The sequence below is a fragment of the Aulostomus chinensis genome, chromosome 16 (assembly GCF_037954235.1).
Source record: "Aulostomus chinensis isolate RoL2024-O1b breed Wild chromosome 16, RoL_Achi_v1.0, whole genome shotgun sequence".
NCBI classification, from domain to species: Eukaryota; Metazoa; Chordata; class Actinopteri; order Syngnathiformes; family Aulostomidae; genus Aulostomus; species Aulostomus chinensis.
The window spans coordinates 20,073,740-20,100,004 of record NC_141335.1 but is presented as its reverse complement, the minus strand read 5'-3'; the positions used below and the strand labels follow the sequence as shown (position 1 = coordinate 20,100,004).

General features: G+C 41.5%; 2 protein-coding genes across 2 annotated transcripts; both read left to right on the top strand.

The window, feature by feature from the left end:
* The first annotated feature begins 4,313 nt into the window (after positions 1 to 4,313).
* Positions 4,314 to 21,799, top strand: LOC147247760 (rho-related GTP-binding protein RhoQ). Its single transcript, XM_086181381.1, has 5 exons — positions 4,314 to 4,878; positions 5,203 to 5,261; positions 14,867 to 15,031; positions 16,390 to 16,485; positions 18,314 to 21,799. Exons 1-5 carry the CDS (start codon positions 4,737 to 4,739, stop codon positions 18,473 to 18,475), a joined length of 624 nt encoding a protein of 207 aa, XP_086037507.1. The 5' UTR covers positions 4,314 to 4,736; the 3' UTR covers positions 18,476 to 21,799.
* A 2,165-nt stretch (positions 21,800 to 23,964) lies between these two features.
* On the top strand, positions 23,965 to 25,800 carry LOC147247759 (uncharacterized). The gene is made up of 2 exons (XM_086180497.1): positions 23,965 to 24,205; positions 24,680 to 25,800. Exons 1-2 carry the CDS (start codon positions 23,986 to 23,988, stop codon positions 25,150 to 25,152), a joined length of 693 nt encoding a protein of 230 aa, XP_086036623.1. The 5' UTR covers positions 23,965 to 23,985; the 3' UTR covers positions 25,153 to 25,800.
* Positions 25,801 to 26,265: the final 465 nt, after the last annotated feature.

Genomic DNA, 26,265 nt, shown 5'->3' with positions numbered 1-26,265 from the left:
TTTACTGACGAATATGCTGGGATCTGTTTTACAGAAGCCCTCACCTTTAAACTTGGCTCTATACAGAAATAGACAGTTGATATTAAATGTCATCCTCACGGGAAATAAGGTCAGCAGCTCACTAATGAACTCCCGCGCAGAAAAATCTTCTGGTACCTGCCAGCCTCAAACTACCCTCCAGCAATCTAATAAAACTGCACCCAATATGTGGCCTTAAACAAGTGTCACTGAAAAGAATGTGGTTTTTAACTTACGATAATGTAATTGTATTGTTGTCATGGTAGCATAAGACAAAAACTTTCTGGACCTAAATGCAGACACTTCCTCAGCAGGATTTAAAGCAGTTTATTGTAAGGCTACATTCTTGATCATTTAACGTTGGGCTACTGGCTGGAAAGTGAAAGTAAAACAGTGTGCTGGTGAACAGGGGGAGGCAGGCAGGTGGCAAGCAGGCAACAGAGAGAACAGCAGGTGGCAGAGAATACTGAACACGGAGACATGGAATAGAAATCACACACGAGACAACTCACAACAAGGAATAACATCTTCATCTTTACAAGGAAAAGAAAATAGCTTGTCGCAACTCTAACTGTGACAGAAAACATTCAGAGGGAAAGATTTAAAGTTCAAGGTAGGGATAGAAAGATTGAATAATTTCACAGACCTATGAGATTATGTGACTCTGAAGAATGTAAATTTCCTGCTTTACTGCTTATATACCGGTATTATCCCTTAAGAATGATTAGTTACAGGTAGTCTTATTAAGGTGTTGGGCCACCAAGGGCCTCCACAGCAGCTTCAGTATGTCTTGACATAGATTCTACAAATCTCTGGAGCTCCACTGGATGAATGAACATTTTTTCTTCCTAAAAACTTCCCCTCATTTTGATGGTGATGGTTGTAGCGCTCTGTGGTAACGAGATGCCCCAAACTCTCCTCAAGGTTTTCAATTCAAGTGGGTTGAGTAGCGTGACTGTAAAGTCCAAAGCTTTGTTTGTCCTCCGTTATGTATAAACCACTTACATTCCTCCCTTTTACACTAATTTGTTCATTTTTCTTCCTTTAATTTGTGACAAATAATGCGTTAACACTCATTATCATCGATGCGTTTGTCCTTGCAAGGTCAGATGACTTGGGTGAACATTCAGTTTCCTCCTTTTTCCAGGAGGCTCCAGCTGGCCATCAGTGTCATTGGATATGTCTGTAAATATAGGTTGTGACACGATGTAGCACCATGTCACTACGTTTAATGCCGACTTCCATTTGACTTAGTGCATTGTTGACGGCTAGCAATGAGATTTAATCTTAAACCAAAACCCAACAGTCTCTACATGGCATGATATTAACATCTATAGTGAGAATTTAACATATTTGGGCATTTATATTTGATTGTGTTTAGTTGTTGGAGTTTAACAGAAAGCAAATTTTCTTTTTAAACTAATGCCAAATCAAACATGTTTCTGATGTTAAAGCCAGCTGCATTCTAGTGGGACATTAGGATGTGCGTTTGCTGCATACAAACACTATAAATGCACGTGTCATCTGTCCATCAAGGTGTTGATAAACCAGACACAACGGGGCTACCCCTACTTTATGGGCCCCACAGCACAGCATGGTTATTGCTAACAGTGCATGCTAACTAGTTGGTAGCTACTGTGTTCTGGCTGTAAGTGTGAGAGTGTACAGAATGAAATTTCAGGTACCAATCAAAGGGGCCTGATGGATCCATTTTACAAGTCTGCAGAGGCAGCTGGTACAGTGCATTTGGACACGGAACGTGAAGAGAAAACAAATAGGAAAAAAAGGTTTTATGGCAGCTCACATAAAAGGCACATTCTTGACTGGATCTGGGACAATTTTGGCTCTAATGGCCCAGTTTAGGCCAAATGTGGCCCGCTCGTGATTAGCCAGGCTTGACGTGGGTTATCGCAAGTGCTGTGTGGCCCACATATAATGAGTAGGACTTGACCTGCGTCAGATGTGGGCCTGTGGACCTGTAGAGGATTTTAGCTGCCACACTCCCCTTCTCCATTTTTCTAGGCCAACTATGGGCAGATGTGGGCCAGGGTTCTGCCATTCATTGCTGTCAGGGAGTGGAAGGAGTCAGTGTGTACCTGCCTTTTAAATACCTGCACATATCAAATAATTTTAGTGTGAAATGGTTCTAAATGTACTTTTTACGGTAAGATGATCATATCAGATGACAAATATCAGATGTCCCTATGAAATGATGAGAAATGTATAATTTTTCCATGTGATTTAAGATAAATGTCTGTATGTTTGTGTGGTAAACGTCGCCAGTAGTACCAGTTTAACATTTCTCTTAGCTCTTTATGTCTCAGAGCAACCAGTTAAGTTCTGTTTCCACAATGACATAGATGCTCATAAATTGTTATTTCAGTTATGAGCACTGCTAGTAGGTTATTGGGAACACGGGAGTAATGTCCCTGTTATTGCTGTCAGGGCTCTATCCATCATCCCGTCACATCCCAGGATGCTGAGTCCGTTCACTTCCTTGATGCCTGCCTGCCCAGCCCAGCCAGCACTATCTCCAATGCAACACCTTCAGGAGAGTACTACATGTATGAGGTAATTGTTGTTTGGTCATGTGAGCTGCTGCAGCAGCTGTCAAATGTGGTGATAGCAGGAGAATCCTCAGCTCCTCCCTCAGCAGCTGATTGGAGAGCTCATAGCTGTCTAGGGACCATCGAGCAAGTTATCAGTCCAGAGCAGCAAGCGGAGAGAGACCGGTTTCTAACTGGAACAGCTGAAAAAGAGATGCAAAAACAAGCATCAGTCAATAAATCATTTAAAAATGTTAACGCAAATCACACATGTTGTCTTTATTGAAATTTCATTACATCAATAGTTTAGGATTTTAACTGATACCTGACTCATTTCGCTGCTTTTTTTTATAGCTTTTAAAGATTGTCATTTGAAGAAGACCAGTTTCCTGTTTCCCGTGAGTCAGCTGATCATCATGTTTAGCGTTTCAGTGAAATGTCTGACATGCAAGAATGATTAACCCTACCCTCAGGGTCAGAAACTGTGAGATGACATTAACATGCGTTCACATGTGATTCAGACTCAAAAATATGACTGTATTTCCTCTTCGAGACGCCAACAACTATCCTGTGCTGATGTCATGCACCGAGCAGTTTTTCTTTGTCTTTACAGATTCAAAGAAAGAACCAGATTCTCATATATTTTGTTTTTTAGTAAATGTGTATGAATTAGGAGTAGACAGTATATCAAAATATATATATACTGTCTAACTGTGATGTTGGGATTAGTGAGAACAGATATAGCCATCTAAATCATCCATCCATCCATCCATTTTCTATACCGTTTATCTGTTAAGGGTCGCGGGGGCGCCTGGAACCTATCCCAGCTGACATCATGTGAGAGTCTGTCACAGGGCCATCACGAGCAATTAGGGACTCAGTATCTTGCTCAGGGATACTTCGGCATGGGCACTAAGGGAAGTGAGGATCAAACCAGCGATCCTTTGGTTGCTAGACGGCCACGCTACCTCTGAGCCATGCCGTCCCCCTCATTTAAATCAGTTCTCTATAATAAATTCCCAAATCTCGTAAATCAATATCTGAGGTATTTGAAATGCCAGTTGAAACTTCTTACTAGAATGCAGGACATAAATTATTATGATTATTGAGAATCTTAATAATTATTTCTGTCTCAAAATAGTGAGATCCATGAAACTACAATCTACCAGCCCTCACTTGCCAAACTAGAGTGTAGAGAGAGAGACTGTTGGGGAAAAATGAATTCAACTGTTAGCAGTACAATGTTAAGGTGCTATGGAGGAACTGTTGACGTGTGACCTCGACGTCTGCGTGGAGCCTGATTACAATGAACATTTTTGATGACTTTTGTTGTCTTGTTTAGTCATGTGTTGGCGACCATTTTTGGGACTCAGGGAGCAGACACACACACAAAAGCAACATTCATTTTAGCAGGACAAAAAACCCATTTACTTTGAGTTTTGGCCCACTAGGGTAAAAGTGTTTGGCACCTCTAGTCTATTGGTTTTGTGGTAGAGGCCTATAAATATCCTCAATGTGTGTGTGGTAATGAAGCTTAATGGTAATTTTACGATCTTACACTCTTTTTGATCCAAGCTGCTTTCATAGAAGGCTCAAATATCCATCATCCTAATACTGATGGGATTTCAAAGGTTCACACACACTCCCAGCAGGCAGAGTGAACTTTCTCCAGAGCCCCTAGGTTTCAAATGGTAGCTCCGCCTCTCCAGCAATCGCACCCACCTTGTTCAGCATCACCACCACCACCACCAGCGGTATAGGCAGCAGCAGAGTGCGCCAGGGAGTGAGAGGACAGGCGTGGGGGCTCACCGGAGAGCGGGCGCGACTGGCCGCTTGGCAGTACGAACAGCGACGGCAGAGGCTGTCGGAGGAAATAGGGTTGCTTCTTAGCTGAGGGGAACCGTGTTAAGAACCTCCACAGCTTTGTTGCCCCCTGGAATCTGTACGGGAAACTCTTTTTCGCGTCCAAATTTGGGAGTATGGTAACCAGTGGTGGGGAGGAGGCGAGAAAGATGCAGCACCAATCCCGGCACCGACGCTGGTGATGCCCGCCACCGTGCGGGTATCACCACCACCACCACCGCCCAGCAGCAGCAGCAGCGGCAGCAGCAGCAAGAGGTCGGGGGTACAGGGGGTCGGGGGACTGATGGTGATGATGGTAAGGTCCGGAACATGGCTAACGGAACCGGTACTATCATGTTAAAATGCGTCGTGGTGGGAGACGGTGCGGTGGGCAAAACGTGTCTTCTGATGAGCTATGCCAATGACGCCTTTCCCGAGGAGTATGTCCCCACAGTCTTTGATCATTACGCAGGTAGGAGCTCAAGTCCTCTCATGTTCCGTCTTGAGCGTCTAATAATAACTGCTGCTGTGCTGTGTTTGTGTTCCACAATAAAATCTAATTCTAGAAGAGATCATGCACAGAATAATGCCTGAGCTGAAGTCCCTGTTCTCCTCGACCACTCTTCCTCTAACTGCATTGGCTCACATCTGTTGCTATAATCAAAACCACTTGTTTGCCTTCTTCATTGCAGGGAGAGGTTGGCGACCCTGAGGCCCCCCCCCCCCCTTCCAACCCCTCCCCACCTACACCCTCTGGCCTTCCTCCTCTCAACTGTTCTTTGTCATTTCCTTGCAGTGAGCGTCAACGTCGGAGGAAAGCAGTACTTGCTGGGACTCTATGACACAGCTGGTCAGGTACAGTTTATTTTCTACTCTGGCATTGCGCCAAGCGTGTCAAGGACACACACACTCTCACTCTCTAGTTCTATCTTGGTATGGGGACCACTAACTATCTGTCGAACACGCCCACAGGCAACTACTAAGCTGCAACAGGTGAGGGTTTTCGCACATGGCTTTACTGCCAGAGTCTGGTGTGCCATGGACAGTACTGGTGGTAAGGGGGGTTCAATAGTTCTATTATGTTGAGAACAGACCCCCTATGTCCAGTAGTGATGTCACAGATTTGTTAATAGGGCTGCCTAATGCTGGGGCTTTTCTTTACAATGTGCCATTCAGTGGGTAAGAGTTAAAACTCTGGCTTACACATAGCCAATAATGTTTCCACTCAGCACAGGGGACAGTGTATACACACACACACACACACACACACACACAAAAGCATATGAGCACAAACACAAAAATACTACAGACAAACTTACTGAAGGCAACAGTGAGGTATCAGAAATCCCCTGCATCCCCTGCCTCCGGAACTTCCAGGAAATTAATTGATATCTAAAAAAAAGGTTGTTAATAAACTAAATAATTACATGATTTTCGTAGAAATAAATCCCCAAATTCTACTGCTTTAAGGCATTTAAATGCAAATATTTGATGGTTTTCATCTGGTCACATCTTTAGGATTTGAACAAAGTGATCTGAATATGTTGTATGTACTGTTTTCTTCCACGTTCTAAAACATCTGAAGAAGTAAGCAGTTCATAAATATTTTTATTTAACAAGCAAGAAAATAAAAGGTATCCTGTGGAGGTTCTGCCCATTAGTAGTGCTATGAAGGGAAGTTTTTCCATGCTTGGTATTTCACACTCCAAGTCAATAGGGGGCAGCACATCACCTGAAAGTTACAAAACAAAGAAATGCTGATTTCTTTAGCATGGGCTGAGGTTGAGTCTCACATGTTCCCAGCTGATTTCAATTCCAACACCCAGTCACAAGCTTTAGTTCCTGATGGAAACAATGACATCACTGCATGCGAAATGAGCTGATTCGTTCAGTCAGCTGCTCTTGACGACAGGAACAGATCATGACTCGTGTTTCACCAATTTTCCTCACCTCCATATTGTAAAAGTGTATCAGAAATATGCCATTTATGAGGTGTGCAGCCCACCCAGTTTCATTGCGTCATCCAATAAAATGAATGCATCTTTTTTTTTATTCCTTTGTTCAATTTTTATTAACCATCTTTTTTTCTCCACCACAGCCCTGAATGGGAGGTAAACGGTCTTTATATACAGCGCCATGCTGCCATGGACCAACCAATAAATCTGTCGGAAACATGTGGGGCGTTATCGGCCTATCACTTTTTTTTTTTTACTAAAGTAAGTTATTTGTACATGTAATTAGCCGTCGGAGTACTGTTACATATTCGTATCGGTACAAAATGGGTGCACAATGAACATAGGAGGGATTTATTTTCAGTCCATCCATTTCAGCTCCAAAATTCCCCATATTAGTTGCACATATCTCAGTGGGGGTTTTTTCTGCTCTAAAATTGTTATCGGTATCAAGTATCCATATTGATTATCCCCTGCTTTCAACCTTCGCGGTACTCAGTTCAGTGTCAAGGGTATGAGGGGAGGTGAGAATCAAACTAGCAACCTCCAGTTACTAGACAACCCCTCGAAGTCTTTCTGTGTGTAGACTACAGACTGCTCTGGAAGGCGTGTGATTTCTTTTAAACAATGCGCATGTCGATAACACGGTGGTTACAGCTAAGGATGAGAGCAGATCAAAAACGCAACATTCATTCAAAGTTATCGCATGTTGTGTGTGCAAATGTTTCTGTCTATTGGTAGTATTTCCTCCCTCTGATGAAATATCCACTTTGCGAGTATTGCAAGTTGCCCTGTTGTCATCCTTTCTCTTGAAATGAAACCAAACTTTTGAGCGTTTGCGTCTCTTGGGCACCATGTTTCCTGCTGGCTGCACTGGTGAACGTGCGTGGTGACGTCATTCGCGTCCACTGGAATTGATAAGGGAATTGTTTGCAAAATTGGCAAACCGGTTCTCAACAAGAACCAGTTTTCGATTCCCATCACTAGCTAAAGCTCACTGGTGAGAATGCGATTCGGTTCTGTAGACATAAACCAAAGTTCATAAACTCTCGTCTTGTTGCAGACCTCTGATACAGTCAGGGTTGTCTCAACTGTGTTGGGAGCGCTCAGGAGAGATCTGAGTGGAGTCACGGATCCTTCATGCCACACTGTCAACCTGTCACCTCTCGAGGAACAAAGTGGGACTATGAGACCAGACAGACTACCGCTAGCTAAATTATCCTCTTACAAGTGATACATTATATATGATCTCTAGAATTTGCCTGTAACTTTGGATTCACGTCATCTGTTCTGCAAGTCTCGTCAGCCGTTGTGTACGCATTCTCTGTCTGATGACATTTAACCCTCTGTCGCTCAAGGAACCTAAAACTGTACACGTCAAATGTTGGACAGTTAACACTTTACGGAGTGCTGGATTTAACTGTGTGAAGTCAGAATGAGTCACCATCTGAAATTGAATCTGTCTGGTGGAAAGACAAAAAAGAAGCTGGGAAAGGTCAGCAGGAGAATAATCCGCATTTCCTCTGTTCTGTTCATTCATGAATGCTAAATGCAGGAGTCCATGAATAGCAAATCGCAGCTGCCCTCCCTCTCTCCTTCCCACCCAAAAAAAGCTACCTGTAGCTTCTGTTGTATTTTTTTTCCCGGGGAAGACAGATGGCAGAAGTGTTACTACTCGGTAGTAGAAAGAGGAACATAACCTTATTGTCTATTCTAGCGTGTATGATTGTGAGTGTGTCAAAGGAGGGTTTTCTTTTAGCTGATTCAGAGTGTCTCTGAAATGGAGAAGTTCTCCCAGATGTCGGCTGCTGAGAGTAGAGTTACTGCACTTCAAAATACGCCCCCCAACCCCCCACCCAACCCTGACTCGGGTGACCTCTTTACGTGGAGCACGAGGCCAGCTGGTAATGTTTATAGCTTCAGCATCTGATCAAAGACCTGGTGCCCCAAGTATAGGAGGGGGGGAGTAAGAAGACGACAGAAAGAAGAAGAGAAAGAGACAGATGGGGGGGGGCAAATGTGGTTAGGAAGATGGAGAAAAGTGGGAGGGTGAAACTGCTTAGACAGAAGATAAATTCCATCCCTTTCAGCTCCATTTTCCTTTCCCTTTCATTTTCTTATTCTCTGTCATTCGCAGCGCTCTCTTCATCATCTCCACCTCTGGCCTTCGCTACACGTTTGATTGGCTTCAAGCTCCCTGTAATATTTATATTCTTGGCGTGTCTGCGGCACCCATAATGCTTTGCTGTTTCACAAGGGTATCAGTAGCTTTACAGATACTCGCTGCTGGTGCGCCGTCTTGGGAAGAGACTCTAAGCTGTCACGTCGGTGTTACATGTCAAGGCCACATAATCACAGCTCACCACGGCACTGAGAGCCACTGTGCTTTGTCTGTTCTTGATGCCGCTTCGCTGCCCGCCATTGTCTGCACTCTGCCACGTCGCTCCCCCAGGCGCTGCCTATTGAATTATTCCATATGGAAGGTCTGCGAAGTCTGTTTTGCTGAATGTGACGAGGGAACAGAGGGTAAAGTCTTTACTTATTCATTCATTCTCTTGCTGCTGCTGCACTCAAGAAAATCTAGCATCACTGCTAGGAGGAGGAAACAGGAAGTGGATGCTAAGTGCTGTGGTACCCATGGAAACGCTTGAGGGAGGAACTTGGGAGTTGCAAACCTGCATGGTCCGTGTCCTGCCCTATTAAACGACTCTTTGTTGTGAGACTGTTCCTCATTTGCTCACCCCATCACATCCTCACACTCAGCTGCACATCCTGTAATCACTTTTACCACTTCACTTCACTTCACCCATTATCCCAATTATCTTTGGATTTTTGTACAGTGAAGTGTTTTTTTTCTTCTTTTCTTTACTGTCCTAATGTGGCACAGTGACCCTCAGACATCCCAGGAGGGTGGCGGGGGTGGGGTAGTGCTTTTACACAGCTGGGTGTCTGTCGCCACTCAGCCGCTGCCACTCAGTGTGGACGTGCCTCAGATCATTGGGGTGTAGGGGTGGGGGTATTTTTCTTCTCTTCTTCTGTTACAAAGAAATCTTTAGAGACGAACCATATTGATTAAGAATTGCTATATAGTGATGGGATTGTTATTGTATTAAAAGTATTGTGATTTTATTATATTGTTAGTTGAAGTTGATGTTGAAAATTAAATAAAGCGTCGGTTAAGACATAATGACAACTAGTTGGCTTCATAGCGTTATGGAATGTCTGTTTTGAGGAACTTTTGGATGTGCGTGTACTAGGAATATGATCGATGCAGGTTTATGCTAGTTGATATGTTGGAAATATTTACTGATGAGTTGCTTAGATTAATAGCTATAGACATATATGTGGAACTCTTTTACTCAAAACGCGATAATTCAAAAGGTCAGAGTTTATCAATCCTGTTAGTGGGTCCCATACTGCAGCAGTGTGTGTGCAGAGATGATGGGAGAGTTTGGGGAAACAAATGACAGGAGACACCAGGGTATTCTGTGTGTGTGTGTGTGTGTGTGTGTGTGTGTGTGTGTGTGTGTGTGTGTGTGTGTGTGTGTGTGTGTGTGTGTGTGTGTGTGTGTGTGTGTGTGTGTGGAGGAGAGGAATGAGTAGGTAGCTTAAATAAACCATACATGGTGCAAACGAGAGTTGGAGGGATATTAGTATAGCTTCTAAAAACAATCTGACAAAGCACATCCCTTACTTTTACACCAGCACACATCCAGTTCAGATGTAACAATCTGTCAGCATATTCAGAAAAACCTCTCACAGGAAGACAAGCCATTCTGTTGGTAGCTGGTTGTTCGTCTCTGGTTTGTGCTTTGCGCTGTATATTTACACAGACAGATGTGTTGTGCAGTGGTGAAGATACAAGTGGACTTTTGGTCTGCGGTGTGGTTGAAGCTCCAAAACGTTGGAGGGTGCCTACACTTTTTTCCTTGGAGAATCAGAGCTTAAACTGATGGTGAGCACTGGGCAAAAAGCAAAAGTATATGGGGATGCTAAAATGCCTTTTAATCTGTGTACCATTGTCTCTGCCTCTGTTTTTTTTCTTATTTAGTTATTTCTTACTCCAAAGGGACATTCTGTGCAAAGAGCCATTCTTCTGCCTGATCACATTAAGAAAACATAAATAAATTGTCAGGGATCATATTTTATGAGCATTTGTACCTCACAATAAAAGAATACAGCATAAACAGTAATTTCTATAATGATTAAATAGATCATTAAGTTATTATGAGGTGTGTAATTTTGCCCCCTGGGTCCACATTGGGCATCTCTGGCCTTCATCCTACATTTCCCACAAAGCAGCCAATTATAGTATTGTCAGCCAGTTACGGTAGCTGTTACTGGCAGCTTTAAAACAAAGGTTTCAGGTATGAACCAGAACAGATGGGTACTGTAGTTTTTACCAAACATTACTCAAACAGAAGTAAATAGGTCATTTGCTGCAGACTATTTTTGGATGAATGCACATTTGGTTCCCTTGTGAGTCGTTATGCAAGCAGGATTGTGTACATGAGGATGACTTGAATGCAGCTACAGTGTGCGAGTGTTTGTGGTAATGAAACAACATGCCAGCCAGTCCAGAGTAGTGGCATATTGATGTGGTTTGAAACATTTGTTGGAAAGTTGAGCTTTACGGTACAATGACTACAATCTGGCTTTGGATCCATGGAAAACACAAACATTTAGAAGTCTCCTGGCCTTTAACAAGCTGTGTGAAAGATGTTAAGAGGTCAAAGGTCACTGTCAGCTCACATGAAGACAATATAACAGGAACGCATTGAAGAGAACAGGCTCCAAGCCCCCCAGCAACCCTTCACGGAGGAGATTTTTTTTTAATATAGTACAAACATCCACATAGACACAATGATGACCTGAAAAATGTTGGTGGTCAGGGGTCATTAGCAGGCACACAACGTGGAGGCGCACGACTGTAATACATCACAGCTAGTTTGTCAAAAAAATTTCAATTTTTAATCAAATCAGTGTTTCAGTGCAGAATTTTTGCATTTTTTTTTTAAATGATTTTGGATAATCTGGATACCACTTAGAGAGAACATTTTGGTAAATGGTTCTACACCAAACTAGAGAGCAGTCGGCATGGACGCACCTCCGCCAAGAGAAATATATAATGTTAATAATCTTGCGACACTTTGCTGAGACTAAAGACCTTAGTTAAACCAAGAGTTAAAAAAAAAAAAAGAAACCAAAGAAATCCATTTTTCTTTTTTTTTTCTTTTGCTACCCTAAAAAGATCTGCTTCAAATTTGAACGTGTTCCTCTTTGGTCCACGTTGCGCCCTTCCAGCATTAGGCTCATCCTGTGGACAGAGATAAAGAAACCAAAAACATTACACCGGTAGAAGATGGGGACAAGACGGCATTGGAGGAAGGATGAGCCACTGATATCGTTGTGCTCATATGTCACTGAGTCAACAGCACAGTGTCACACAGAAGCCACATGAACTCAGCAGTGATGGGAGTGTTCTTTATGAACATTTTATCATCCACGCACAAAGTCGGTGCTATTCCTTTTTTCTCTTTCCACCCATCATAATATTTACTGTACATCCTTGACAACCTTGGAAATTCTGTTATGCAATGTTGCAGGGATGTTGCTGTTGACCTTTCTAATAAAATCGTGACATACTTCTGGTGGGACGTTCTACCCAAAGAGAGCACCTTCACAGCAGCGTGAGTGTAAACATATCTGGGCCGATAAGAGATTTTATTGGAGCTACGTAGGAGTTTACACCATGTCTCTGCTTCACTGTATACACTGGCCAAGGCCAGCAGGCATACTCTGTTTGGTTAAGTGTCAGGGGTGTGCTGAGGAAACAGTGTGAAAGGCAGAGAAGACTATCAGAGAAGTGCTGGGCCTGTTTACAGTCAACTGCTGGGTGGCTTTCTCTGTGTTCCTTTATTATGTCTGTGGCTCTCTAGGGAATCGGAGCATTCACTTGTGCAAGCTAAGGTCATGAACGCACAAAGGCACATAACACACACTCTACTTGTTCTCTTATGGTAGATCTTACAGTGATACTCCATGCAGAGAGTGTATTTCCCTGTCAAGAAGTCACTAACAGGCATCAAGCTCATGAAGATGTCCACCCCAACCCGCATCACCGCTTTGTGACTTCAGAATGCAAAAAGATCCAGATACATATATTTAGTTAGAAGCCAAGGGCTTTTTCTGAATACTTAATATTTCAAATCAATGATGTTGTTAACAAATTTTGTCAATCGAGGTTTCATGATATTGTCCAATCTGTATTGTCCCAGTTCTTCCCCATCAACATCCTACCACTAGAAATACATTTGAGATTTTAAACATTAATTTCACTTAAAACATTTACATTACAATGTTTCCTTTTGTTATCTTGCAGCTATTTTGTTATTCCTGTCAGTACTGGTGTTTGCATTTTCTCTTATTAGTTTTTTTAAACTAACTTAATTGGTATTGTTTAGTGTTTTGATGATGATTTTCACTGCTATAACAACTGAATGGTTGTGTAACTTCATGCCAAGAGGATAATATTTGAAGGTGCTATTGTCATACCAACAGTAATATTAATACCATCACCAAAACCAGATATTGTGATCACTTTTAAATCCGTATCTCCCACAAGACCAGGATACAAAATGGAGCCCGCTAACTGAACGCTTCCCTAAAGGCCTCATTTTTAAAATAAGTGACCTTTCCTGTGTGATTTAGCTCAACTGCCCATTTCCCAGGGCACATTGCTTTTATTGTAAAATCTATAAATTCCATTTTAAATTTTGGGCAAGCTCAAATGAGTAGTTTGAGATAATCCTGTCTTTTGGTCCCTGGGACATATCACACTTCAGTTCGTAGTGCAATTACTACAGTGGAGTACAGTGGAGCCTGCCTTTGGGTGAAGCTCACGCATGTGGGTCACCTTGAGGTGGGAGAGGTGTGGCGGAGAATGCGTTTGTGGGTGTGTGTGTGCGTGTGTGTGTGTGTTTGCAGTGTAGCACAGTGGCACATCAGTCATAAATACACGTTGCTGGCGCTTTTTGCTTTATGGAGTCACAATGAAATGATGCAGGAGGGACATACCTCTCTGTGAGCTCAAGACACCTATTTTGAGTACTTTACAGGTGAAATACTCTATGGTTGAAGTAACCCTTTAAACAGTATCAATAGTCTTTCCCCTCGGAAAACAGAATTCTTATTGTCTCTCGTCTTCCTTTAAACAGCAGATGGGTGTCTTACATTCATGAAAGTCTGATCAAGTTATGAAGTTCACATCTTGTCAAACTGTCATAAACCGTCCAACAGTCCCAACCCTCTTGAAGCCACTCACAGTGCTCTTTGTGGCGGGGCTGTGGAACCTGTGAAAACCTGAACTCATTTCAGTATAAGTTCATAAAATAAGAAGAGGAATAGCTCATTTGTTTTAAGTGGAGGCGCTCCAGGCATTTATCTACAATAGGAGTACAGGCATTAAGATTTGTGTGCTGTATCAACATCATCTACTTCAATCTAATGTAACATTGGTATATTTTAAATTCATGACTCAGGCAGTGGAGACACAACACCTTTGCCTGGCTGATATGCTGCTGTTTAGAGAATCTTCTGGCATTTGCCTCATCTGCATAACCATTTCCCTTTAATCTATGTTTGTGAGAGGAACCAGTCTCTTGGGTTGTTACAGTTTGATGGAATTGGACTGCGAGGGAGAAGGGCCGATTGCATCCGAATGAGAAGAAAGTAATGCCAGAGCTCGCTTGTACTGTTGCAACGATTTCTGGCACACTGGGACCTTGTATCCAATTTGCTTTGATTTCAGGGATGTCGACAATACATTTCCCTGACAAGAGAGTGAGGGACCTGACTTGGTCTGGTTGAGTCATATCTAGTGTCTGGAGATCCATTGATTCCATGTCTGCAAGCCAGCCACAGAAAAAAAAAGCACGATGGGTCATGAATATTCATATGTGTGCGAGTCAGACACTCTGTCAAAAGGGTTTATCTTGGGTGAAGACAAAGGCGCGCTTGATGTGGTGCACAAAGGATGGTCTTGCGTGTGTGAATTTACGCCACACAAATCTCCGAGATGGCAGTGCGTCTGGCATTCAACGTCTCGTGGCAAAGCCTTGTGTTTAGCTCTCACTGAAGGACAGCAAATAAAGAACAACCCTTAATTGTTTCTGTCAGTGAGGGAGGGCCAGAGACGAAGCAAGTCCCATGCGAAGGCTTTTAAATTCTTTCCTCCTCATAACTCAAATTCACAGTGTTTAAGGAGTATCATTCCTGTCATAACCTTGCATGCCATCCATGTAAATCAGGACAAGCTCAGTTTTTGATATGGAAGAGACTTGATAAGCGTAGAATAAGTACAGCCTTCTCTGTCTTAACTCCGGGGCTCCAGTGATGACAAAAAGTCATTTGAATTATGCATGATGGATAAATAAATCATGTACGCTGATTGGTTCCTCTCGCTAACCCTGACCCCCAAATGTTAACTGTCCCGCTGTCCTTTTCCAGGAGGATTACGACCGCCTGAGGCCGTTGTCTTACCCGATGACCGATGTCTTCCTCATCTGCTTCTCGGTGGTTAACCCTGCCAGTTTCCAGAATGTACGTGAAGAATGGGTGCCTGAGTTGCAGGAGTATGCACCCAGTGTCCCCTACCTACTCATTGGCACCCAAGTGAGTCCTTGATACGATACATGTCTGTGCCGTACATCTCAGAATATTGAGCAAAATATGACAGATCCACTGCATGTGACAGAGTGCCTGTTGGCATCCATCCCACTGAGGTGAGAGGATGTAAACTATTTTGTGTAATCTGGATAAAGAATAAGCAACTTATGAGGTATTGTTTTTTTTATGACTTTAAGCATTTGTTAAAATCAGGAATAAGCGTGCAGCTGATGTATCCAGGTTCACAGAGGAATGAATGATTCGCTTCGTCTTTTGGGGAGATTGTGTTTGTGTGTGTGTGTGTGGGGGGGGGGGGTTATATACATGTCCACGCACATTCTTGGTGGTTTTTGTATTGTTAAGTCAATTTGACCACAAATTGTAACAGTGGAATTAAACGTGACAGAAAGACATGATTGAGGGTGTAGCATCTCCAATCCACTTGGTGGTAGTAATGCATCTATAAAGTGGTTTGCCAATTGCTAGTAAACCCTAAATAAGAAGAGGGAGCAGAGAATGAATCAGTGCCATAAGCAGCAGAACACTGGCACACTTCTGTGTTGCCTGGTCTCTTTTTTGCTAATCTCCTTTGTGGACCCGAAATCCAAAATCTTTCCATAAAGGTGAAGTGTAATATCTCTGCCATATTTACTCAAAAGGCTTAACAAATATTTTATGTTTTAAAAACTTTAAATGGTACTAATTTGAAAAGAGCTTAACAGTTTGATATTCAAGGAAAGACTGAAGGGGAGGAGGAAAAGTATCAATGAAGTTTAGAATCTCAATAATCGTTAATGTTCATGCCATATGTCCTCCTGAAAACCAAGCCCTGACTTGTGGGTGATTTTTCTTTGGTCCGTGTTCCCTGGCAACCAAGTGCCAGAGCAAACAAGACCCAGGGGTGATGAGGATGGAGTGCGTGTCTGATTTATCGTGTGTCAACGGATGTTTACCAACTCTTTTAACATCATAACTCCCTGCTCTTCTTTCGTGTGCTGATAACAGCGAGCCTGGCCTCCAGACACACCAATCATGAAAAGGGTTAATGATGATTACTCTTGCCAAGTGTGTGCAGGTGGAGGCATTTGTCACAGTTGTACAGAGTGGGTGTGAATGTGTTGTGTCTTTTTGAACGTTGCAATGAATAAGAGAAGAGTGAGGAACCTTGTGGTTGGCTGTGAAATGGATTTGCACAAGAGCAGGAAGTGTGAGCCAACATGTATTTGTTTTAAAAATGAGACAACGCAACTTGCAGTCGTGTTTGGAAATGCACAGCTTTTCTTTTGCTTTCTGAAGTCCAGAATGAATTTCAGGCATAAATAAAATGTATGCAATCAAGATATGATGTCTGTTGTCCCTTTCAGATTGACCTTCGCGATGACCCTAAGACCATTGCCAAACTGAATGACATGAAGGAGAAGCCAATTGCCACTGAGCAGGGACAGAAACTGGCGAAGGAGGTCTGTATGTTTGCTGGGCTGAAGAAGTCAGACCAAGCTGGTTCAACAAAGTAGAAGCTTTTCCTTTCACTGTTGGGGAGCTGTCGGATCCAGTTATATGTGCTGATGTGACCTAGGAATGTGTCTGTAGGAATGCAATTTCTTCAATGAAATGCTCGGAATTAGACTACCGTTATTCACTCCTGTCAGACTGAAACTGAGAACACGCATCAAATCTTCAGACATTGCTGTTCAGTCTCCCTGAAAGGAAATGCTGCCTTTTGGGGGGAAATATGCTTCTTGTACATCAATTCTAGAGCCAGAAAAGCAGAAAGATCCCATCTCTAGGGAGATCTAGACCCCCACCAGACGGCTGATTGTTAGCTTAGCTGCAATTAACGCTAGCAGCGGGGCGGAAGAGAAGGCCGTCTCAAAAGTCATTAAATACACATTCATCTAAAACAGTCTTGCCAGCATTAACCAAATTAGGGTCGTGCTTAGCATTTGCTGTGAAAAGACTGTTGAAAATTACTAGATGTTGTTATTTTATCAAATATATTCCCGAAGCAAAGTTTAGATGTCAGCCTCCCATCCCATCTGGCTCTCTCCCCCTCTAAAGCCTGCTCTTCCTCCTCAGTGTATTCCAGATCAAATATGTCAGGGTCAGGGTCTTGGTTTGTCCAGAAGTAATCCTCTTCATCCTCTCTTACAGAGTCTGCTGTGATTAGTATGGATGCACACAATATAATGGGCTGATAAATTAGTATTAACTGCCTCTAATTATGTCATTTTTCTACCACGGATAATGGAATTTTAGCTGATTACTTTATTAAGTCTTAAAAGGTCAAAATCATTGTGATTCACAGTGGCTCTCGATGGTGCAGCTCGCTGTTAATACATTTGGGGCGTAAAACTGCTGGACCTGTAGAACCAAACAGTGAAGGGAGAGAAAAGAAAATATGTCTTTGCCAGTGTGGACATTTGTCAAAGTTTTAGAGGAAAACAGCGCATATGCAATTTATAGAAATGTGAAGAGAGGAAACATCTGTGGGTTTTAACACATAGAATCTCATAAGTCACCTAAAAACCCATCATCCCAACGTATCAGGAATACGAAGCAGTAAGCTAGCAACACACAACAACAAAAGGAAAGTAGAGTAGTGCCTGTTAAACAGGCATTTGAAAACTTTGGAAAGTTTGCAAGAGACAGCCTGAAGACGAGAGCAATTAATGACAAGATAGTGGTGTTTAACACACTTGGCAGTTTCAAATACTAAAAATAAAAACAAGACAGAAATGTAATTTTTATATTGAGTGATGTACTTTTTTATTTCATCGTGTTGGGCTTGTCATTTTGAGACAAATGCCCTGTAAGCATCAAAGTCAAGAAAAAGTGTGAAATGGATAATCGGTCATCAACCACAAGAAGCAGATAATTACCGGTTCTCAGTATCGTCTGAAAGGATCCATGATTAGTCGCAGCAGTCGCTCGTCCAGTCATCAACAAATGTTTGTTTTGTTGGCTGAAGTTACAACTGAGATGCTCAGGAAAGTAGGTCCAGCTATACACGTGGCTCTACAATAGCAACAACCAGCTGGTGCATAAACTTGAACCAAATCACTCGCCCTCCTCCGCCTGGGTTGACAGCGATGCTCTGATTCTCTGTATTTTATGGAAACACAGCATCTTTCTTTTTTTCCCCTTCACATTCTTTTCTTGTAGTTGGTGTCAAAGTCACATTGGTCCTCTGTTGTCCGATACTGTTTGTTTTTTTGCAATAATAATAATAATAAACAAAAAATAACTGGATTTTAACAAATAATCTGTTTTGTCTTTTCATCGACCCAGATCGGTGCATGTTGCTATGTGGAATGTTCAGCACTGACCCAGAAGGGCCTGAAGACAGTTTTTGATGAGGCCATCATTGCTATCTTGGCTCCCAAGAGAAAGAAGGGAGCCCTGAAGAGAAGACTGGGACCCCGTTGCATCAACTGCTGCCTGATCACATGATATATATAAAGCCAGATATCATTCAGCACCAAACCATAAACGGGACCTGGACAGAATACAAAAGACAAGTGCAGAGGCAAAAGAGAGGACTGAAAAGGACTAAAGACAAGCTACTTTGAAGCTTCAGTCTTGAAAGGCCACAACTCTCCCCCTGCTGTCCAGGATGCAGTTTACTACCAAAGGAGCACAAAACCCAAGTCAGTCTCCTCTTCTGATGGACTTACTTTTTTTTTTTTTTTTTGCCTCAAAAGTACCTTCTTTTCTAACAATTTTTAATCATTTTACCTGTGTTCTTGCAAGCTGTCATATGGAAAACACAAAGAGGACATTTCAGCTTTAGGAGAAATGCTACCTTGTGAGAACTTTGTGTGCTGTAGTTTTGAAAGCTTTATTATTCATTTGTGAATTTATCAACATAAGAAGATTCCCCAAATTGATTCTATCATGAGAAAGCAACTGATAAAAAAGAAAGAAGGTGGTTACTGGTCATTGGCTGGCTTAAATGACACTGTGACGGCCCCTAGGGGACATTTCTGGTCTTAAGGGCCCAGTATGGATTTAAAGATTTTGTTGACCCACCTTGTCTGTCTCTAATTATATTTGACAGCCTGCAATTTAAACAAACATGGTTTGTATAGATGAAAACACATAATTAACAAGCGGAGTATTGTTCAAACAACATATTTTGGACCTAGAACTGTATATTTTTAAGGTTTGTATGGTCTTGTTTTTGCTTTACAAAATCCCATCATTTTATAGTGTGGCATGTCGAAAATAGAGGCTTCATCAGAAACTGAAGAGGATTATTGTTATTATTATCATTATTATTATCCATTTTTAAAAATATATATTATGTAGAGATTATGATTATTAATCTCTTGAATAGAGATCATCTATGTTGTGCAAATATTACTTCCTTTATTGTTTTGTTTTTTTAAATCCCGCAATGTGTTATCCTATAATAAGGTTTTAGAAGAGGGAATAAGAGGGTTCTCCTTTTCAGAATGATTAATCCAAAGAAAACCGATGTACACACTGTCATCAAAATCAGGTGGTTAATGTGACTCAATGTATGCACAACACACTAAGCACAGACCACACAACATTGTTTCCCCGCGCAACAAAGCACATTCCCCTGCTTTTGAGTACCGTCCCTCTTCCAATAAAAGCTGAGTGAAGCACAGAAGATGCACAAAGTTCCAGCAAGCACACGTATGAGCACAGTCCCCTGTTATTCACCATCACAATCCATTATCAAGAACCTTCCATTTCCCAAATGTCAGCTTTTCAGAAAATAAAGAAAGGTTACTGATCCAAATTTGCCTAGTTGTAACAAACTGTACAAGGTTTACACATAACTGAATAGGATGCACTCAAATACTTAAGTTGATTAATTCAATATTTAGACCAAGCAGCTGTTTGACTGAGCTGTACTGAAGCGAACAGACACGGCTAACATTAGCTAGGCTATAAAGGGTTCCATAGGGATGATAATGCTAGAGGTTTCTTTAACGGCTGAAATATGCAAGACGGATGTTCAGTCTTAACTGAAAATTAAAATCAGGTTAATGTTCAGTTCCAATATTAGAGTGACGCCAAACTTCATCACTGAATTTACGAAGTTTTAGAGATGCAACGTGGACGTGAACACCGTGATGTGAAAGACAGTGGCGTTAGATATATCCTGGCGATGATATTTTAATCACCTAATGTTACACTAGGGCTGCACAATTTTGAAAATATCTAAATGTGATTATATGGACTGAAATTGCGATTGAAGTATGATTTGCAACATCAGAAAGAATTTTAATTTTTTTACATCATTATTCTCATTTTCATTGAAAGTTGCATTGCAGTGATGATGGTGGAATTTTTGTGGAGATGATGTGTAGGCAACACCAAAATATTTCATTTAAAATGGCATTTTGCCACACGATCAGCCGTTACTGCATCTTCCTGCTGTTTGAAAATGAAAATGGGCCATTCTTCAATTTGCTAATGATTTGAATGAAATTGAGGATATAACACATGCTTAACACACAACCATCATCTAGCAATGTTTATGAGAAACAACACAAATTTAATACATCACTTTACTTCATAAACTGTTCATTATGTTACAAATACCGATGCTACAGTGACTGAGTTAAAGTTAATAAATATAAGTGTTGTGCAGCTGATTTAGCAAATTGCCACTTTAAAAGTAAAAGTTAAAACTGGTGTCTAAGATCACGGGAAAGACAAATCAGTTGCAAAAGAATTCGAGTCGACATTTGAATTACTGGTGTTGACACATGAGCTGTGAATGGATTCCTACAATACATGAGAACATTAAACTGATCACCATCCATAGAGTAAAACTTAACGTTATGCCATCCCATAAGAATGTGTCGATACTTGTAATAAAGTCACATTCTACCAAAGTTGAAATAGAAATTGGGATCATATGTGTGGTTTACTAGGATGTAGACAGTGCTACAAGCCCCCTGTTCTTGTAAATTAAGTTTCCCTGTCAAGCTAAACATCCAAAACATTCACCACCATTTGTTATTGGCTTATTCTTGCAATATTTTTTGTTTGTTTGTTTTCATTTTCTAATCAGAAGTGCCAACTCTTGCTAAAGAACTTAATGTTCAGTTCAGAGTCAGATATGATGATTGATTGAAGCTTTAATGTACATGGTGCTCCTCCTCTCTGCCCCAGCCTGCGATGTAAACTGTGCTGTGTTGTGGAGCAGCAGAGAGGACTGCAGGGTGAACAGCCTTCTCTCTCTGACAGTTTCGCTTGCTTATGTTGTGTGAAGGTCCACCCTCAGGATCCAGGACCTAAAGTGCCGCAGCCACAATGCATCCTTCCATTTGATGCTCCTCTCTTCTCAATAAATGTGTTTACTGTGTTAATAAGCTGTTTTGGAGGGATTCACTTCTGATGAGCATTAGAAAACACATTGGAGATTAATCTTTTCAGTTTGTTCCTGGAAAAAAAAAAAGGGCTGACATGTTCCTAGGGATTCAAAATTGTTGACGTGACACTGGGTTGAAGCAGGTCAATTGAATTATCCATCCTTGATGACATTTACAGTGCGTAAGCTTTGTATGGAATGTTTGCTCCCCTAAATTTTGAGGTTTGTGACACAGCATTTCATGTCAATGTTAAGTGCCTGTAGTTTTAGGGGCAGGGCCATGGGTTGTGTGACATCACCAAACATCAAAGTCATACGCTCATAATTTAATGAAACATTTCTGTCAGGATCTGATTTTCTTCAAATCTTGGCTTGGAAACATTATTTGTTAAATAAATTTTGAATTGTGATTATGTATTAAATCATTTCCGGCACATAATTCTGCTCTCTTTGCAGATACAATGGGTGTCAACAAAGGTAGGTGTATGTGGACTCACAAGAAAGCAAGATACTTCTCTCTTTAATTTACGAGCAAATTTAACAGCCATTTTATACACTAAAAATAACTGAATGCCATTATTTATCAAGAACTTGTTAAGGAAATGACCAGCAAGGGTTACGACAGACCTTGTGAGGTCCTCTGGAGTAAATGGAAGGTGCTAAAAAAGCAATACATGTCCCAGAAAAGATTATTGTCGCAGTGCTTCTGGAGGAAAAAATATGGTTAATTTTTCTGTCTCTGATGAGATGGGTAAGGTTTTTGGCCAAAGGCACATCATAGCTTCGCTGGCGTCTAATATTCACTACTCAGGTTATGTCTCTTTCTTCTGTGAGTTTCTGGCAGACAAGGTAGTTTAAGTCACAAATACAATGTTAGATGTCACACCTTAAAATGTAATGATAAAGCAGCATTTGATGTGGTTATGCACAGGATTTTACGAGCTTTAGAGCCATTGAAGGGAAAGAAGGAAAGAATTTAGCTTGCTTGATTTGCATACAGTTTAAACAAAATTGAGATCATTTGATTGACAAGTAGGGCGGCTCAGTGGTGCAGTGGTTTGCACTGTCGCCTCACAGCAAGAAGGTTCCAACCCCAGCACAAGCACAGGGTCTTTCTTTGTGGAGTTTGCATGTTCTCCCTGTGCTGTCTCCGGGTACTCCGGCTTCTTCCACAGTCCACAGACATCAAGAGGGGAGGTTAATTGAATACTCTAAATTGCTAGGTGTGACTGTGAGTGTGAATGGTTGTCTGTCTATATGTGTTGGCCCTGTGATGGACTGGCGACCTGTCCAGGGTGAACCCCGCCTTGTGCCAGAAGGCAGCTGGGATAGGCTCCAGCAACCCCCCCCCCCCCCCCCCACGACCCTTAACAGGATAAGTGGTAGAAAATGGATGGATGGATCGACTGACAAGTGGATGGGACCATATCTTGTGTAAATGGAAACAATTTGAAGAAGTTCCCTCGTAACTCATGTTTAGTGTTCCAAAAGCTAAAAAAAAAAACAGGTTCAGCTGTGAAATTTCAATTTTTTTATACAAGTTTGTAGACTTCAACTGTCTTTTCTTTATGTCTCATGAATATTTGGGCACTATGACATTGTATTCAAACTAGGGATTAGTTTAGTAGCTCTACTCTGTGCTTTAATTCTCTTCACTGTCCGAATTCTTTCTTTATTTCACAGGTACTGTCAAAATGTCTGAATGACTGACAGGGCTTTCACACACGCCTTGCCCTGCCATCTAGTTCGGTTGAATCACGCTGCTAAAGTTCATTTTCCCCCTTTGTGTGGATTTGTTTGACAGGTTAGAATGCGGCAATTGCACTCGTACATGCTGCAAAAGCAGGCCAAATGAGCAAACCATGGTTCCAAGTGGGTTATGGTTCAGTTCATTTAAAGTGTGAAAAGATAGGAAGCAAACTAAACACCACTAATTTAACTAGCTCTCACACACACAGGTGACAACGCTATAAGACCAGAAAGTAGAGGAGGGGGGTTTGTTTTCTAACTTGTACTCTTAACTCAAACGAAAATTTTAAAAAGGCAATTAAACACTATATTTTAGTTAGACAGTTTTTTATGACACCACAGGTTATGGACAGTGGAAATTGGAACGTGTGGATACAGACGTAGGTTTTTTGGGAGTGAAAGGTGAGTAAATTCATCGCATAATCTACATGTAAATACATCAGAAAAGTTAACGCATGCTGAATGAAATATTCCCCTGTGATTTGAAGCCAAATGGAGGACACGAATTCAAACAGCACTACATCGTTATTAAAGATTAGCTTGTGGAGTCCCCGCACCCTCTGACCTTTGTTCAAAGTGTCGGTACACCTGTCACAAAGTGACAGTGTAAAGGCAAACTTGTCCAAATAAAAAAATGCAAATTTGCACAACCTTCCTCCTTGAACAGTGGTGAGTCCACTGATCTAAAGGTGTGAAGCTGACAAGTTGGCTGAGACTGACAGTTGGGATATTGTCATGTTTACTGAGATGACAGAAAGATTTTGGATCATACAACCCGGGACCCCAGACAACTGCTGTGTTAGGTCATCTTCACCTGCCCTATAAAAGGTGGACGCTCAAGTACAGCTCAGTTATTATCATGCAGGACTCAGAGAAAGACATAAAGATGGCTTCCCAAAAAGAGACTCTCGCTGTACTGAGGTCCATAACGGACCGTATTTGCAATGCAGCTGTGATGTTACAACCTCAAAGCCCCTTTTCCTTAATACTTCAGTACGTGACAGAGCTGAACGACTTAATGGAATCTAAAGAGGCATTTGATCAACAAGCTGTTTGCCGTGTCTTCCAAGACTTTTGGGGTAAATGTTATAATAGAATAAAGAATATAACCATTAAATGTAACTGTGTCAAAAACTGAAGCAGGATAAGCAGTAGAAAATGGATGGATGGATGTAATAATAATAAAAATAATAATATAATAATAATGATAATAATGTTTGCACTTTCAAATCAGACAACAAAATTTAAACTTGACACTGCTCTTCTTGTGGGCACAAGTGATTCACACGCCAACTTTGACACCAATCAAATGCACAGTTATTGACATAATCCAGTCACAGTCACAGTTACATTTATAGTTTGATAGTTAGAAATGGTATGAGATGAATATTCAAATATTCTTCCCTGACTTCCTGACTTTCCATAATAAATGCTTTAATTAGCAACTGATAGACATGCAGAGTATGCATTATTTACTTGTTAGATTTTAGTGGTTCCATGCATTATATAAGGAAAATACTAATAGCATGCTCTTTGTCAATGGTCCTCTATAGAGAAGAAGTTTGCAGGAAGTGAAGTGGCACTACCAGGGGCTTCAGCATCACAAGATTCACTTCAGGTTGAGGTGTCTGTTGACCAAGGAGAAGTGGTGCCCCCTGAACCCTCAAAAGAGCTGCAACTGAGTGAGGAAGCGGCACCAGTAATGACTTGCACCCTGCCTCCACAGTCCAAAGCTAAAGCACCGCAAAATAAGAAAGCAGGACCTACAGCAGCTGGTGTGCATAGACCGAAGAAGAGGAAACAACCAGACATCAAGCCAAAACCATGGAAGCCAAATCAGCCCTGGATAGATCCCCCTGGTATACCCCTGCCAAAGGAAGGACCCCCAAGGGTTCTGTGGTCAGACAGGGAAAAACTGAAGCCTCTGAGAAAGAACCTAGCGTTCGAGATATCCAAGGAGAACCATTTGTCAACGTTCCAGAACATTTTTGGATACTCAGCGTTTGTGATGAATTACAACAGCTGATTCACATGCATCACCTGGAAAAACTTTTATATTAGCTGTGTAAGCATGATGAATCAGAGCTGTTCTGACCACATGCTCCAGAGTTTAGCAATCCATGGCATAGTCCCAAAGGTTTTGTTAGAAATTGAAAAAAAATATGGGTCTCCAGCATTAAGAACCTGCTGGATGCTAACTTGCATATAATGGGCAAATTAGCATAAAATAGCACATTTGTGCATTATCTGAGCAACTGCTTGACCAATTTGTACAATATTGGAGTGGTTGTGTGTGGGGGTTTGAGGATGCTGACTCCATTTCTGACATATGAAAATTAGAAAATGGGGGAAGATGAGAACCTTTGAATGGTTAAATGAATATAATCAGGCTGTCATGTCTTTGTCAAGATCTCATTTGCAACAAATGTATTTATATAAGAACACTGGCTACAAATTGCTGGATATTTCTGACTAAATTACCTAAATGACACAGAACATTTATATTCTAATTCAAAAATCATAACAGGTGATGAATATTCATATCACACAGGGATTCAGTAGGGTGCTCACCACTCAAGTCCTGTGCACCTGCGCTTCAGTAAGTTACTTTAAGTGAGGTTCTTGTTTGTCTATACCAGGGGTCGGCAACCTTTAACACTCAAAGAGCCATTTCGACCCGGTTTCAACGGAAAAGACAACACTGGGAGCCGCCGCAAAGTCATTTCTGGACTATAAGCCGCACCAGCGAAATTTAGGTAAAAAACAAATGTGTACATATACAAGCTGCACTGGACTGTAAGCCGCAGGTGTTTTAATGTTTAATTACCATAAGGGTTCGTGCACAGAGGGGATTGTCAGGAAAGAGATGGCTGTTTGGGGAAGCTTCCGATTTGTTAACATTTCCTACAAACAACAAGTTGCATTTATGCATAACTTCTAATAATGGTAGGGAACATGAACCCTGCTGTGTAAACTGTACTGTATCACACGACACATCGCGTTTCAGACACAAACTTTCACAGCATTCGAAATGTGTTTACTGTGTAGAAATAAACGGTGCGCTCTCAGTGCAGTACCATAAACAAAGCTTACAGCGCTCGACGAGGCTGTGCCTAATTACTAGGGCTGCAACTAACGA